Source organism: Clytia hemisphaerica, unplaced genomic scaffold (genome assembly GCF_902728285.1).
Source record: "Clytia hemisphaerica strain Z4C2 unplaced genomic scaffold, Clytia hemisphaerica genome assembly, whole genome shotgun sequence".
NCBI lineage: Eukaryota > Metazoa > Cnidaria > Hydrozoa > Leptothecata > Clytiidae > Clytia > Clytia hemisphaerica.
Genome location: NW_027104055.1, coordinates 468,424 through 483,572, shown reverse-complemented (window position 1 = coordinate 483,572; position 15,149 = coordinate 468,424). Strand labels below are relative to the sequence as shown.

At 36.0% G+C, this 15,149-nt stretch overlaps 1 protein-coding gene across 1 annotated transcript in view; it reads left to right on the top strand.

The window, feature by feature from the left end:
• The first annotated feature begins 5,779 nt into the window (after positions 1–5,779).
• Positions 5,780–15,149, top strand: part of LOC136812182 (tRNA (34-2'-O)-methyltransferase regulator WDR6-like) — a 48,210-nt gene continuing 38,840 nt past the window's right edge. Inside the window, exons 1-9 of the mRNA XM_067068664.1 lie at positions 5,780–5,867; positions 6,414–6,479; positions 6,812–6,907; positions 7,134–7,215; positions 7,475–7,645; positions 7,986–8,130; positions 8,634–8,883; positions 9,103–9,201; positions 9,466–9,592. Of these exons, the coding sequence (XP_066924765.1) occupies positions 6,416–6,479; positions 6,812–6,907; positions 7,134–7,215; positions 7,475–7,645; positions 7,986–8,130; positions 8,634–8,883; positions 9,103–9,201; positions 9,466–9,592 (1,034 nt within the window). The 5' untranslated portion in view covers positions 5,780–5,867; positions 6,414–6,415. The remainder of the gene's footprint in view (positions 5,868–6,413; positions 6,480–6,811; positions 6,908–7,133; positions 7,216–7,474; positions 7,646–7,985; positions 8,131–8,633; positions 8,884–9,102; positions 9,202–9,465; positions 9,593–15,149) is intronic.

The following is a 15,149-nucleotide window of genomic DNA, read 5'->3' as shown; positions in this document are numbered from 1 at the left end:
CCCTAGCTTATGATTACTCATCTGCTTTCTTTTAGTTGAATAAAATAATGAGTGAAAATAATGACAATAAGAAGAACCCAATAGATTCAGCGTTGCTTAAAGGATTTCTGGCTGGTGTTCTCTTCTCACATATTAACAAAAGGTAAGACAATTCAAGTTATCTGAGTATTGCGAATGTACAACAGAAATTGATCCCACTTTTTGTTTATTTTTGTATTGGATTGGGAATCATTCAGTATAAATGAAATATTTAGAATCCAGGAGTTTGGCGTATTGCCAAAAGTGAGGGCAAACTGAGGAGGCTGTGTCCCACAATTTAGATTCTGGTGCCACTACTGGGTCAGAAACCGTTCGGTTCGGACACACGAACGCTTTTCCATTCGTGACGAACGGGTCACCCGTTCGTGACGAATGCTTTTGCATCCGTCGCGAACGCCCTACAAAAAAGTTTTATTGAAACCGTTCGTGACGAACGCTTTTGCTTTTTAACCCGTTTGTGACGAACGGTTTAAAAAGAAAACCGTTCGTGAAGAACGGTTACGAAAATTTGAAATATGAAACCGTACGCGAAGAATGCTTTTCCGTTTGCCGCGAATGCCTTTAAAGAATCATTCAAAAAACCGTTCGTCACAAACGGTTTAACATACGCAACGACTGGATTTTAATGGGAAAAGATTTCTAAGAAAATTTATTTATCATTTACTTGGATTTTTGGAACAGGGAATGAATTTACTTATTGAGTTACTTCTTTCATTAATTTTTTTTTCAAAAGGATAACTTTATAGAAGGGGGCAAAATTGAAATAAAAGTCATTACAGATTTACAGCAAAATTGCTTTAAAAAACTGTTCAGGACAATCTCAAATCAATGTCGCCTAAGAAAAAGTTAATTTTTTTGAGGAAAAAGTGGAAAATTTACAAAATTGGCCATATAATCTTCATTTTTTATCTAAAAAGGTTGAAATTTTGAGGGTTGGTCATAATTGATGGCTTATACCCAAAAATGAAAAAAAAAACTTGAAAAAGGTTTGTTATTTGAGGTTAATATGACAATTTATAGACTTTTGTTAACCTCAAAATATAGAGACGCTTAATGAATTATTGGGGAAAAAATTATTAGGGAGTCATCAAAAAGGCCTCAAATATCAAGCTTGTTTAAAAAAGGTTAGAGATTTCCCACAAGGAAGGTGCAATTCATGAGGTTAAAAAAATGGTAACAAGTAACCTCACATTCTTAACCATATCTCCTGCTAGCATGTGTATTAAGTTATGGGACAAAAGTAAAATGATACTAGAAGCTTAGATCAATAGGGTTTTTATGAAATTGACAATCTTTGCTCTAACGTAGGGTTAAAAATTGAGGTTAAAATTAGAACTCTATGTTAAGGAATGTGAGAAATTTGCTTCTCTAATTGACCTAAATAGTTCTATTCTATTAAAGCTACAGGAACAAAATTACTTTTTAAAAGTTTTTTTCATAAAGTAACTGTGCTAAAAAAATATGAAATAGACCAAAAAGGTTCTTAAAATGAGGTTAAACGACCTGAAAAAGTAGGATGTTTTAGCTTATACCTTCAAACTTAAACAACTGAACAAAAAACGTTTAACTTATACTACGATAAAAAGTTAACCTCAAAGATTTTTAATTCAGACTTAATTAAGACTTAAGCTTTACTTTTAAGCTCAGTATTGATATCTAAAACAGATTTATAAGTCATTAAAGTATACAACAAAGAATTAAAAAAACCCTATAAGCCCAATTCACAAATAACCTCACTTTTGGTACCCAAACTAAGATATTAACCTCATTTTTTCTACTTTACCTTGTTCCTCAACCATTGAATAATGGATCCCACTATTTTTATCACACAATTTTCCCTTTTTATGAGGTTATCTGAAAGCTTAAAATCAACCCCTTTCTCAGGTACTTGTGTCTCTCAAGTTAATATACAAGTTAACCTCACTTTTTATACCAAAATATAATTTTTCATGTTTAGTTGTTTTTGATAATAGGCTAGTGTTTGTCTGATATGCAAAATTAGACTGAAATATCATTGTTAACCTCACAATTAGGGTGTTTTTGTGAAATAACCTCAAATTTTACACCCTACTTGAAATGTTAACCTCATTTTTTCTAGCCTACCTTGTTGTCCAATCACTAAATAGTAAAACGCAATCATTTATTTTTACTTTAACCTCACATTTCATACCAATTTTGGTCTATCTTTAAGGACCATTAGGTTAACCTCAGTGCAAGTTAACCTCATATTCTTAACCCTACTTTGACCAATAATATCTCTTTAAATTCAACACTTAACCTCTATAATGTATATATCATTGTGAACCTGAATAAATTTTGAGTTAGCATGTAAAGTAGCAAATAAAAATAAGTTAACCTCATTTATTTATCCTTTGTTAAAGTCAAAAAAGTTCTTTTGAAAAAGTTAGGCGATTTTTGGGGGTTTTGACTTGAGATGGTCCTTCAGGGTTATAAGGTATAAGGAAACTTTAGGTAAAAATTATTTGTAACTTTTCATTTCAAATCAAATCTTCATTCCGTCTAAGAAAGTTAAAACATTTGAAAAACAAAATCGGAATATTTTTAAGTAGTTAAAAGAAAAACTTTGAAGATACCCCTGTCCACGAATGATCTTTCTTTTAGAGAACACCTGTATTAGAATAACCTAATAGAAAATGAAGTCTGGTATACCCCTGTCCCACTCATTGAAATAGATAAGAGTGACCTTGGGACAACTCGTTACAGTAATAGAGAAAGTGGTTAGTTTGGTAAAAGTGAACTTAGAAACACTCTTAAAAGTTACGAAGAAAGCGATTTGATTAAGGTGGCCATCCACTGGAAATTGAAAAATCGACCTTTTAACTTTAAATGTTGATTACTCAATAACTAGAAATGATATGGGCTTGAAACTTCCAGGTATTATTATTTATGACCTAAAGTTAATATTAAAAAAAAAATTAAAAAAAAAAATTGGAAGACGGGGGTTTGGTACGACTTTTCAGTAAAATCAAAATAATCTTGTGTCAACGTTTTAGAGAGAACTGCAAATACTTGGTTAATGATTTTTGGTATGTTGAGGCACTTTGGGACAAAGAATGGAATGAGCGAAATTTTTTTTTGAAAAATCCAAAATCCGGGGGTAAAAGCCAAAAAAACAGTTTTTTCAAAATATGAGATCTGGAATTAGTTAAATCTGAAAAATCCTTCGCTCATTCCACAGCCCTCATAGATGTGCAGATACCCTGAAAAAATCAGACCAATCGGACAACTGCATCCTGAGATTTTTCCGCCACAGTGATTGCGAACCCCCAGATTTGCGTTTTGAGAAATCGTGCTTTTAAAACATAAATTGCGGTTAAATGAAAAGATTATAGTTTTCAATAGGGATTTTTTTATGATTTGAGGCTTTAAGGGAGTTTTCTACATTATTTCAAGAAAATAAGGATTAAAAACTATTAACAGTGAAAATTTTGGCCAATTTGAGTGACATTTTGATCATTGCCAGAATACCGTAAACCTTTGAAAAAAGACCGCAAAACTCATTTAAACCACGAAAACCACCCCGAAATGTAAATAACAATGCCCACATTCATTGTAAGACTATTTTGGACTATTCCTATCAGCAGGGAATCAATTAAGTTAAAATATTCATTCAAAAAGCTCTGGAACTGAAGACTCATTATCGTGTTACAGGGCACTTTCACTTTCACTTTCATGCCATCGCTGAAAACATATGAAACCGCCACAATCTAATCCCACACATTTGAAAAAGTAATTTGAAGATGATTGTGTTGTTTTTTAAGAGATTCCTGGCAAAAAAACATTAAGATAGCACCCAAAAAAGAATAAACAAGCAAACCAAAGTTCTACATACCTTTTGCGCACTACACAAACAACCGACCGTGCTCTTAATCAAAAGAAATCACAAGTTACATCATGATTAAATATTCCTTAGAGCTTTACAAACCTCCTTGTATAATAAGAGAACCATAAAACATCATTTACAGCAACAAATGTGGATAAAACACTCAGAAAAAGTCAGTAAGCTTCATCCTCCAAAAACCATCTTTCTGTCTTTAAAATTCACCTTAAAATTCGAGGGCGGTCATTGTTTACAACATTTGAAAACTGAATATGGGTACACCAAGCGACTTCAAACCTTCTAGAAATGTTTCTAGCGACTTGAAGACGACCCGTAAAGATTTTCAAGCCGTTCGAGCTGCTAGAGAAGGTAGAATTGCTGTTTTACTAACGGGCGGGAAACAGGGCGTCTGTGGGCGAAGCATTAAAAGTTTAAAGGTAGGTATTTTAAAACCTAAAATTCTCTGCTTATTCTTTACTTTTATGAATTGAAATTTTCAGAGGTTGTTCCAGAGAAGTTGTACTTGACTTTAAGCCAAAAAAATAAAAAACCACCAAAAAAGTCTCACTATTTTCAAACCCAGTGGATGGCCACCTTAAAGCGATCTTAGAAACGCTTTAAAAAGTTACGAAGAAAGCGGTTTGATAAAAGTGATCTTGGAAACGCTTTTAAAAGTTACGAAAAAACGATTTAATAAAAGCGATATTTGAAACACTCATAAAAGTTACGAAGAAAGTGATTTGATAAAAGTGATCTTTTTCTTTTAAATGTTGCAAAAAAAGGAGAGAAAAATGTTGCCCAAGAATGGCGGCCTTCTTGATCTTGATAAAATGACACTGCGTTGTCCAGCGTTGTCTTCTTTTCTTCGCAGAGAGCAGAAATGAGATGCTAAGTACTAGAAGCCAATTAAGCCCTCCCAAATCGAAGAACGCGATCAAATAATGCGAAAAGTCAAAGAAAAATCAAATAATTTTCATCAGTATCAAATAAACTTTCTTTACACCCTGTCTCAGTAACTCCGTTTGAAGTCAAACAAAGATAAAATGATTTTCGTCATTATACTTTAAAAACAATCAATGTGAGGAAAACCTCTGTTAAAGGTTTTGTTTTGATTGAAAGGTCTGATTAGGTTTTGAAAAAATGAAAATACATTGAATAGAAAAGGCATTCCTCAAACAAAGGCACTTTACTGATACTCTTTCGAATGTTTTTATTTTTGTAATGAAGAGAACGTTTTCTATCTTATAATCAAGACATTCGATTGTAAATTTGCTCGAAATAAACTTTGCTATTTTTTTGTTTACAAAAGCAATAGAATGCAAGGTCACAATCTCGAAACAACTTTTGATCTTTCACTTGTTTGCAGGGTATCGTTGCGTAAAAAAGTAGCTTTAATTTAAACTATTGTCATAAAGTATTCGGGATAAACGGAAAAGCATTCTTCGCGTATGGTTTTATCTCTTGAAGTTTTTAAAGCGTTCTTCACGAACGGTTTTCTTTATAAACCGTTCGTCACAAACGGTTTCCCGTTCGTGATGAACGCTTTCAATAAAAGAAATCATAAGCGTTCGTCACGAACGGGTGATCCGTTCGTCACGCATGGAAAAGCGTTCGTGTGTCCGAATCGAACGGTTTCTGACCAGGTGTAAGAAAGGAGAAATTTTCGGATAATATTGGGGGGATGAAGGGGGTGTTTTTTTTTGTGCTGCTTGTCTTTTAATACTGTCCTTAAAATATTGACTGCTTGGTTGGTTGGGGGGGGGTTGCTCCTCCTGTTTAATGGAATGGATTCTCTGCGAAAGCCCATTTAATTTTTGTAATTTAAGTCTCTTTTTGTATTAATTTGAGGTTTATTTTGGGTTCACTTGTTGGGACTGGTATTGGAATGTTCATTCAGCAAAACTATACAGATATTCCGGACGTTAAAAAGACACTTTCAGATCTAATTGACGAAATCAAGGCTGCTGCTAATTCAAAAAAATAAACAGTAAGATGTAAAAGAACTGAGTATTGGAATTTACTAGAGAACAGTGAACATAGCGTCAGTCTGGGTTTAGGTCCCAGGCAAAAATTTGGTCCCCCCTGAGTTTTAAGTATGCCCAGAAATTCATGACATTTTGGTAGCCCACAGGGCTTTCGACCCTCAACCCTCAACCCTTTTATAAATTTGTTCCACCAAAAACGGGTTATTCAATGTAAATTGTGCTGCAGTTCAAAGGCTAAGATAAAACATTTTGTTCATTTTTCAGCTTCATGAGCTTTAATTTGAGTAATTGAAGCCAACCATTAAAATGTAGTATTCAGCCCCCACGTTAAATGATGAGATTTCAGCTCCCCCAAGTACATTAGGTCCCCCCAATCTTTTGGAGGCTTTTTGGAGGGTGTAACCCCTCCAACTAGCTTGGGGGCTGACGCTATGAGTGAATTTTTAACAAATTTTCTATTTTGCTAAAACCCAAGAATCACAAAAATAACTGTTAGCTATTAACAGAATTTTTTAATACTTTTTCTTTTTTTTCTACCCATCATATAGGAATGAGTTCTGTATTACAATGTCCTATCACCGCTTTGAAATGCTTCAACAACCTTTTACTGACTGGTACGTGCCGTTTGCAAGTAAAATGCTTGCTGAAAACTTGATCAGATCAAATGAATATAAAGTCTGATCTGATTTCCAGATTTTAGAAATACTCAGAAACACGCTGTTTGAAGTCTTCTTTAAATATATACGTAATATTATAAGGAAGAAGACAATTTTTAGGAAATATTTAGTTTTAATTAATTAGAACACTTAGAGATCATTCCATGCTCAGCTAAATTTAGTTACTTGAACGTTTGTTGTTTTTGGTCCTCTGTGTTACTCTGTGTGACTGGCACCAAAAAAGCCAATGTGTATATTATTTCTCAATTCAACCCTTCTTCCCTACGTAGGTCAGAAAAGCAAACTCCTGTTGTACAATGTTGAAGATCACAATCTCCTCGTAACAAAAAATATATTTCAAAGAAACTCTGTTCATAAATTTTGTGGTAAGTTCAGATTGCCTTTTGCTGATAACAGCAATGAAAATTTTGCCTGCAGCACCATTTACACCCATTTTCTATGAAAATTTAAAAGCTTCTTGTGTATTTAAATTGTTGCTTAGACCCCTCTGTCCAGTTTGATACACTTAAGTATAGTTGATAAATCAATTTTGAAATATTTCGCACTAAATTGTATCATACTGTTTTTTAACACACAAATTCACCGTTTTAGAAATAACTCCAGGAGAGTTTTTGGTGATTGGTGGTAAAAGCATCAGAAGAATCAAAATTGACCAAACTTCAAAGGAAACATGGTAGATTATAATACAAGTACAATATTGGATGAATTTAAACATTGTATCTATTGATTTTGATACAGTAATAATGGTACATTTGTGGTCATTTAACAAAGTATCAATGACAGCTTCTTTTCCTAGAAAACAGTTTTTTTTAGATTTTGTCCTGAAATTTGCACTTTTAAAAAACCTAATAACGCAAGAATATTATACTCTCCATTTTTCACAAGGTTTGTATAAGCTATTATTTAACAGAGTTAGTAATTTCTTTTCACAGCAGTGTTCATTTTGTATCCAAAGAAAAAGAATTCAAAGTGTGGGTTTGGGATGGTATTCATTTGGAAGGTAGCAAATTTTTGTTGATCTCCATTCATAACACGACGTTCGTTTGGGACTCAGAGCTTGATGAAACTCTCCCTGTCTCCAGTTGCCAGGAACAATGCATTCTGTATCTTTTTCAATGTTTTAATATGTCGAAATTTTGTAGTCTGAGTAAATTTATTTTATTCCACTCAGTTCCACTGGGAAATATATTTTATTCCACTGCTTTGATATTACACCAACTCTAAGAAATAGATGTCTTCCCAGTTTATTGATGGTCTTAGAATTTTACTTCTAAGACTTACCTTTCACCCTACATTTACTAATTGATAATTAAAGTTGGCAAAAAGTTGGCTGTCTAGAGTCAAAGCGTTACCCTCTGTTCCTCATTTTTTTGCTCACTTTTTCTCTACTAACAATCAGCAATATTAACCTTGACGATATAATTTACCAATATTCTTGAAAAGATATTCAGCTCGTTTGCAGAGAACTGAAAATGAGATTCTGGTTGCTGCTGGCACAGTCTTCAATCAAATATTACTATGGAAGACGGATGTTGATGTGAAGAATCATGTATTTGTTCAAGATATGAAGAGATTCTGTGGCCACGAGGTATGAATTAAAATGTTCTTTTATGTTTCCATGACTCGTACGTGGAACAAGTTTGTTGAGTTTGTGGGGCAAGGTTTTTAAGACATTGGCATTGTTAACCGAAGGTACTAGAAAACTTGTTCGAGTTAAGAACACATTCGAGTTATGGAGGTTTGAGTTATGGAGAAATCATTCTAGTTATAATTTATTAATCGGCCTTGCAACATCTCCTTCGAGGCGCAAATCTGTCTTTATTGAAATCCTTTAGAAGCTCCTATAACGATCTTTGAAAGTAGAAGTTTGTAACGTTCAAAGCCGGTTTTAAAATGACTCACAATGCATGCTTTTGTTGTCTTCTTTTTCGACCTCCAGCAATTCTTACTGTAGTATTTTTGAATATCCATTATTTCCTGATCTTTTTCGTTTGAAAATGTCATCTGAAGACTAACGCTTCTTCTAGAGTCCTGATATCACAAACTCACTGTGACCTTAAAATACCTTAAAATTTACATCTTGACTCATAGGGTGTGATCTTTTCAATACGTTTCCATCCGAGATCACAAGAAATTCTTTCGGTATCAGACGACCGCAGCATTCGTATCTGGGACACTGAAACCACGGAATGTCTTCAGGTTCTGTACGGTCATACAGCACGTGTCTGGGATGCCATGTTTGTTGCTAATGGCAACATAGTGAGTATTGGTGAAGACGCGACTTGCATTGTTTGGGATCGAAGCAATGTGGCTATCTTGAAGAAACACAAAGGACATAAAGGTTAGTGACTTGTTTAATGTGTATACCTAAAGTGGTTTGCGTTTATGCGTGTTTGACGTGTAAATTGAAAAATAAATTATGTGCATGCTTGACTTGAAAAAGCTTACTTTGACGTGAAAATCTACTTTTTGAGAGATAACAGTTTTCATAGCTCTTAAAACTAGTTTGCATTGCTAGTTGGTCTTCTACCATATCATCTCTCTCTTTCTTTCTTTCTAGGAAAGAGTATTTGGAGTATGGAGATTGATCAGGGCTCCATTTACACTGGTGGAGGTGATGGCGGAATCAGGAAATGGCCTTTAGATAGTGCTGCTCAACGTAAGATGATCGACTAAGCGCCACTTTCCCATAAAAAAAGAAAAATCTCGAAATAAATGTCTGGTAAAACTAAGGTTTTTCCCCTAGACGAACCTTGATCTATTTTATGTAGACAGGATCTCTTCTTTATGTTCACTATAATTTTTTTAGTTTTCTTAGACTGACCTCTTACGTAGCCCAACACAATAGCAGCTGATCGTAAATCATACGACAGAATTAGTATGGCTTCATATGCATTTATCTTAATATTATTTCGATATTCAGCGATTAAAACCAAAGAATGTATGCTATCTCAAGAATTGAGAAGGAATAAAGGTGACAAAGAAGATGATTTTCCACGCATTGTTAAGTTCATCACACCAACACGTCTACTGGTCTTTACAAATAATGGGTAAGGCTATATGCAAAAGAATCATGAGCATTCAAAACCACAGCGCTTTGATAACGACTTTTTATTGGTCTAAAATTTTGGATTCTTTTGCGTCCAGCCAATGGGAAGCTGCTAATGGAGATGCTTGATTACTTACGATTCATTTCGACTGTGAAATAGCTGCTATTATAAATTTTCTATGCTCTAAGATGCAGCTCTCTGGCGTTTATTATCACTTTTATAAAGCTTGGAGCTTGAACGGAAAGGCTTGGATACAATATTTGTGTCATGTAAAGGGTTGTCATATATAAAATACTGTTTGGGTTCATCCAAGAAGCTTGTCCATTTCCAGCTATTTTATATATTTTTTAAGAATATTTCACTAACCTTAATTCAAAATGAGCCTAAGCTCATTTACCCCCACCACCACTAGGATTTGAAGTGAAAACAAGAGCCGCAAAGATGCGGATAAATATTTCCTTTACAAATGTTAAAATAATAATTGATATCCTCAAAAGATTTCAAAGTGCTTTACATCTCAGATAACATCAAGCAACACAAGTCCCTAAGAATTTCAAAATTCCATTTATGTTATTGCCAGTATTTATTTATTCATAAGATGATGTAGGTTCAAAGTAGAGTAGAGCCAAGTAGAGTGTTGTTGAACACATCAAAAGACCTGATTATATAATTATTATTTTAAGCGCTGATTTCCAGAAATATCATATAGCCAAAAAGGGCAAATATTTAAAATGAAAGAATGACAAAAAGGAGAATATTTCACGCAGTAAGAAAACCAAAGAAAATTTTATATATTTTCAAAATAATGAGATGAAATATTTTGCATTATACTTTCATATACTAGTATATATATAAAATATTGTAAAAAAATATAAAAATTTAGAGTAACTTTTGGAGTTTTTTGAAATAATGTACGTGCTAAAAAGTAAAAATCTTTCAAAACAGGGAAACAATTTCATATTTTCCGACAGAATGCAAAAAAAAAAATCTCATTTTTATATACTGGGAAACATTTCATAATCTGAAAGAATGTCGATAGGAAAAAATTCCCCTAACATAAGCCATTTTGTGATTTCCGAAAGCATGCTGCAAGAGCAAACAAGTGATACTTTTATGGACCTACCTGGTTATGCATTTAACACATATATAATTGATATCTACATAAGCGTGACCATTAAACAATCATTCAGAACACAAATAGTGACGATCTATTAAAATTAGTCGTTTGTTTCTTATAAAAAAACACGTTTAGAAACCAAAATTTCATGCTCTTGAAATATTCTTTCATATTCAAGACTTCGAGAGCAAAAAAACATCTCTTTTTAGCTGAAATTTACCCCAATTTTTTTTTTCCAAGAATCGAGCTCCGTCACATTCGAGGGTGTATAGTTATGCATCTTTGTGCAAAAAATCATAAAGAATAAAAGAGCCAATCTCGAGAAAAGCTAATACCTAAGCAATTGATAGTGTGCTTATAAAAAAATATCAAATTTGGCCAGCTTTTCTATAAAAACATGTCTAAACACATATATTCTTTAAAAGTAAGCCCTCATGAGCAAAAAAAACATCTATCTCATAAAAAAGAATTGAGTAATTTGACTAAGAACATTGATGTATGCTTATTAATAGTGATTCTTATAGATTAACATGCGTTTTTTGAGCCAACTAAAATTTTTTTGCAAAAATTCGCTTAAGCCATCTTTTACCTACGATGGTACCCTACTTTCATGCAAAAAATCAGAAAAAATTAACGACCTAATTTTTCACAATGTCCAAAAAACCCGTTTTTTAGCCGTTTTTTGGCCCAAATTTGCCCAAAAAATTTTTTTTTGAAAATCGGGCTCCGTCACATTCGAGGGTTTATAGTTATGCATCTTTGTGCAAAAAATCAGAAAAAACTAACGAACCAATCATGAGGAAAGCTAATAACGAACGAACAGACGAACGGACAAAGGTTAATTTATAGGACCTCCACCGGGGTAGGTCCAAAAATGTCACATACTTGGAAACAATCAAAATTTTCAAAAAAATTTCAGAAAATAAAATAAATTGTCATGCCAGGAAATCACTTGAGTTTTCTTCATTTTTTAAATGCATGTGGAAGAAAATGTAAAAATCACGACAAAAGTTTTCCACGTTTTAAATGTGCATACCGTCAACTGCTTTAACTTGGGACGATTGGTCAAAACATGGGACTGTTTGATATCTGGTCTGTATTTTCACTAACTTGTTAAATCTCTTTGACAACAAATTTGATTTGATAACTCCACCAAGTTTATCAATCATACTTCCTTTCATAACATGTCACGATAACTTTCACTGATATGTAGCGACGATTGGAGAATTAGAGAACACATGCTGCCTAACTGCCTATCGCCCGATGGGATTAACAAATAACGCGCGTGTAACTTGCTGTGCGAGTAATGTCAAACGCTCCATCGTTTTGCCATTTTTTCAATACACCGTTCATTAACTCAAATCAAATGACTTTGGAGGTTCGGTGAAATGGTGACCAAATCGCCGTCCCATGTTTTGTCAGATAGTCCCAAGTTGGAGCAGTTGACGGTAAGAAAATCTCCAAATTCACGACAAAAGTTTCCACGTTTAAAACACACGTTGCAAAAGATCTCTAAATTCACAACTAAAGTTTTCCACGTTTTAAAATGCATGCGGGGAAGAAAATCTCCAAGTTCAAGCTGGTTCAAGAAAAATTTTAACTGTACATGTGAGGTGATTTCAAATTATTTACATCCATATTCAATGCAATAAACCTTTTAAGAAGTATAACATAACATTCTTCATATTGGGGCCATGGTGTTCCGGATCCGGTTATCAGCTTTAAAATTTGAAATTTATAACCGCAACGAGTTTTCACTAACTGTCACTAACCCCAGTGGATAAAAGTATCATTCAGTTAATTTCTATTTAGTATAACGAATGCATTGATCTAAACGATAAGATAAATATATGTACAGTAACATAACTATGACTCCATTATCGTACATCCCCCTCCAGTTCATGGCGTAAATAAAAGTCACTGAACTCATAATCAACTGTCTGTCCGGGATCAGGTAAATAACAGTCTGTGAATGTGCACATCAAATGTCCTCTATAAGGTTCATGAGTAAAATATCGTAAAGAAAAAAAAACAAACTAGTAAATCAATTCCAATGTCCTGATTCCGGTTCATATCTGGGAGGGGGTCGTCTAAATCGAGTGGGACGGGAAGGGACGTCTAGTGTGGCCGGAGGTGTCATCACCTGAGTTGATGTTGACGGCGGTTCGACCAATAGTGGGGCCGGAGGGGTTGGTATTTCTGACGCGTCTGGTAGAGAAGGAGGTACCACCATGGTGACTGTACGGGAGGTTGTCTGCGTAGGAGCTGATTGATTGACGAGCGGTGGAGCTGTTGGACGAGGTTGCTGCGAAGGTTGCAAGTGGACGAAGTTCTTACTGGTGATGTCTGCAGATGCTGGAAGAAATTGCCGTAGATGGCGTCTGTTACGGCGTGTCACTCTTCCGGTACCATCCACCTTCAAAGAGTAACTGTCATTGCCATGTGTCTCAACAACAGTTCCTGATCGATCCCAACGTTTTGGATGGTTACCGCTTTGGTTTTGAATATAGCAGCGGTGTCCAGGAGTCAAATTCGGTAGTGCGTGTGCATGCTCGTTCCTCTTCTCTGCGGAGTGGTGGAAGCGTTCCCGAAGTGCCTCTTCTTTCTTGGCCCATGCGTCTCGCCACAAAGGTCGGATATTAGGGTTGGTAAACTTGTCCAGGCGACTGGCGAAGGCAAATGCATCTCTGATAGGTCTTCCGAATACGATTTGGGCTGGAGATAACTCACAATCACGATCAGGGGTGTTGCGAAGTTGCATCATGGCGCGGAGGAAGTGATCAGTATCGAGGCTACCACCGGGTCCAGTGTTTGATCGTAGCAGACGTTTAGCAGATTTTACAGCAACCTCAGCGCGTCCGTTCGACTGGGGATTGTAGGCCGAGGAGATACGATGGTTGACGCCCCATTTCTTCAAGAAGGTCTCCGTAGCATTGGATATGAATTCAGGACCACCGTCACTCGAGATTTCAGTTGGCACGCCAAATCGGGAAAAATAGTTACGTAAGCATGCGATGAGGCCCTCTGATCCAGATTGAGGAGAGCCGTGCGGAGCTTTGAATACGTCTGACCATCCTGACAGTCTTTCACCGACGACCAGGTAGTGTTGGGCTGCAGAGTCAAAGTAATCGGCATGAATCATCTCGAACGGAGTTGATGGTGGGTTAGAGACAATTGCTGGAAGTGGCAGGTTAGACGGAGCGTTTTTGTTGCAGTCTTGACAGGATTGTCGCACACGTTCAATGTCCTCCGTGATACCAGGCCAAAAGATGATTGTTCTAGCACGGGCACCCATTGTCGATACTCCCTGATGTGCTGAATGGAGAACTGCAAGGGTAGCAGGGCGAAGAGATGGTGGGATAACAGCACGGTCATCGAAAACTACTACACCGTCAGTTAGGTATAAGCCATGCCGGTATCTCCAGTAGGAGGCTACTGTCTCGTTTGTGCGACTTTCTTCTGGAAAACCACACAAGATTGCGTCTACTAGGGCACTCATCCCAGGATCCTGTGAAGTTGCGTTGGCGATTCGGTCCCAGGTCAAGGATATAACCGACTCTGTGTCACGACGAATTGCAGCTGCAATGAATGCTTCAACACGGTCTTCCTCGACTTGATCATGTGCGTTTCCAGAGGGTTTGCGCGATGTGGCGTTGGCAGCTAGATTAGTTTTGCCTGGTAGATGGACAATACGGAAATACCAAGGCAGGGTACGACGCTTAAGACGTAGCAATCTGGTGTTTGTGATTTCATCGAGAATCGTCTTGTCGGAAAATATCTTAGTCAAGGGTTCATGATCTGTGGCGACGGTTAAATCATTACACCCCATTGTAAAATACTTCGACTGTTCTAAACTCCAAGCAATGGCTAGTCCTTCCCCCTCAATAGCAGCATAGTTCTCCTCGGAAGATTGAAGGAATCGGGAGCCGGCAAGAGTTATGCGCCAGCCATCCTCGCAGCATGACGGAACGATAGCATCACACTCACAATGTTTCTGGAAGAGAAAGTAGCCCATGCCTTTCTTCGACCAATCAGTTCTGACACAGGTTGTTTTATCAAGATCAAAAATTTCAACTCCAGATTTAATATCGTCAATAATGCATTGTTTTGAAAGTTCAAATGCAGCGTCAAGTTCTGGGGTCCACCGAAACTGAAATCTGGGAGACAAAAAACCGTCGAAAGGGCTTCACAGATGCTTTCTTAGTTGAGCGTAATTTGCCACTTGATTAACGAGACCAAACCAGCTTCTCACATCGGTTGTCGAGGTCGGAGTCGGAAAGTTTTTAATCGAATCAAAATACTTTGGGAGGGGCTCTATGCGGTCCTCTGAAATACGGAAACCAGCGAAGTCAACTGCTCTCTTGGCAAATTGGAACTTTTCAGGGTTTAAGACAACACCGGCCTCTCCTAGAAGAGAGAGGATATCGATTGTTCTTTTCC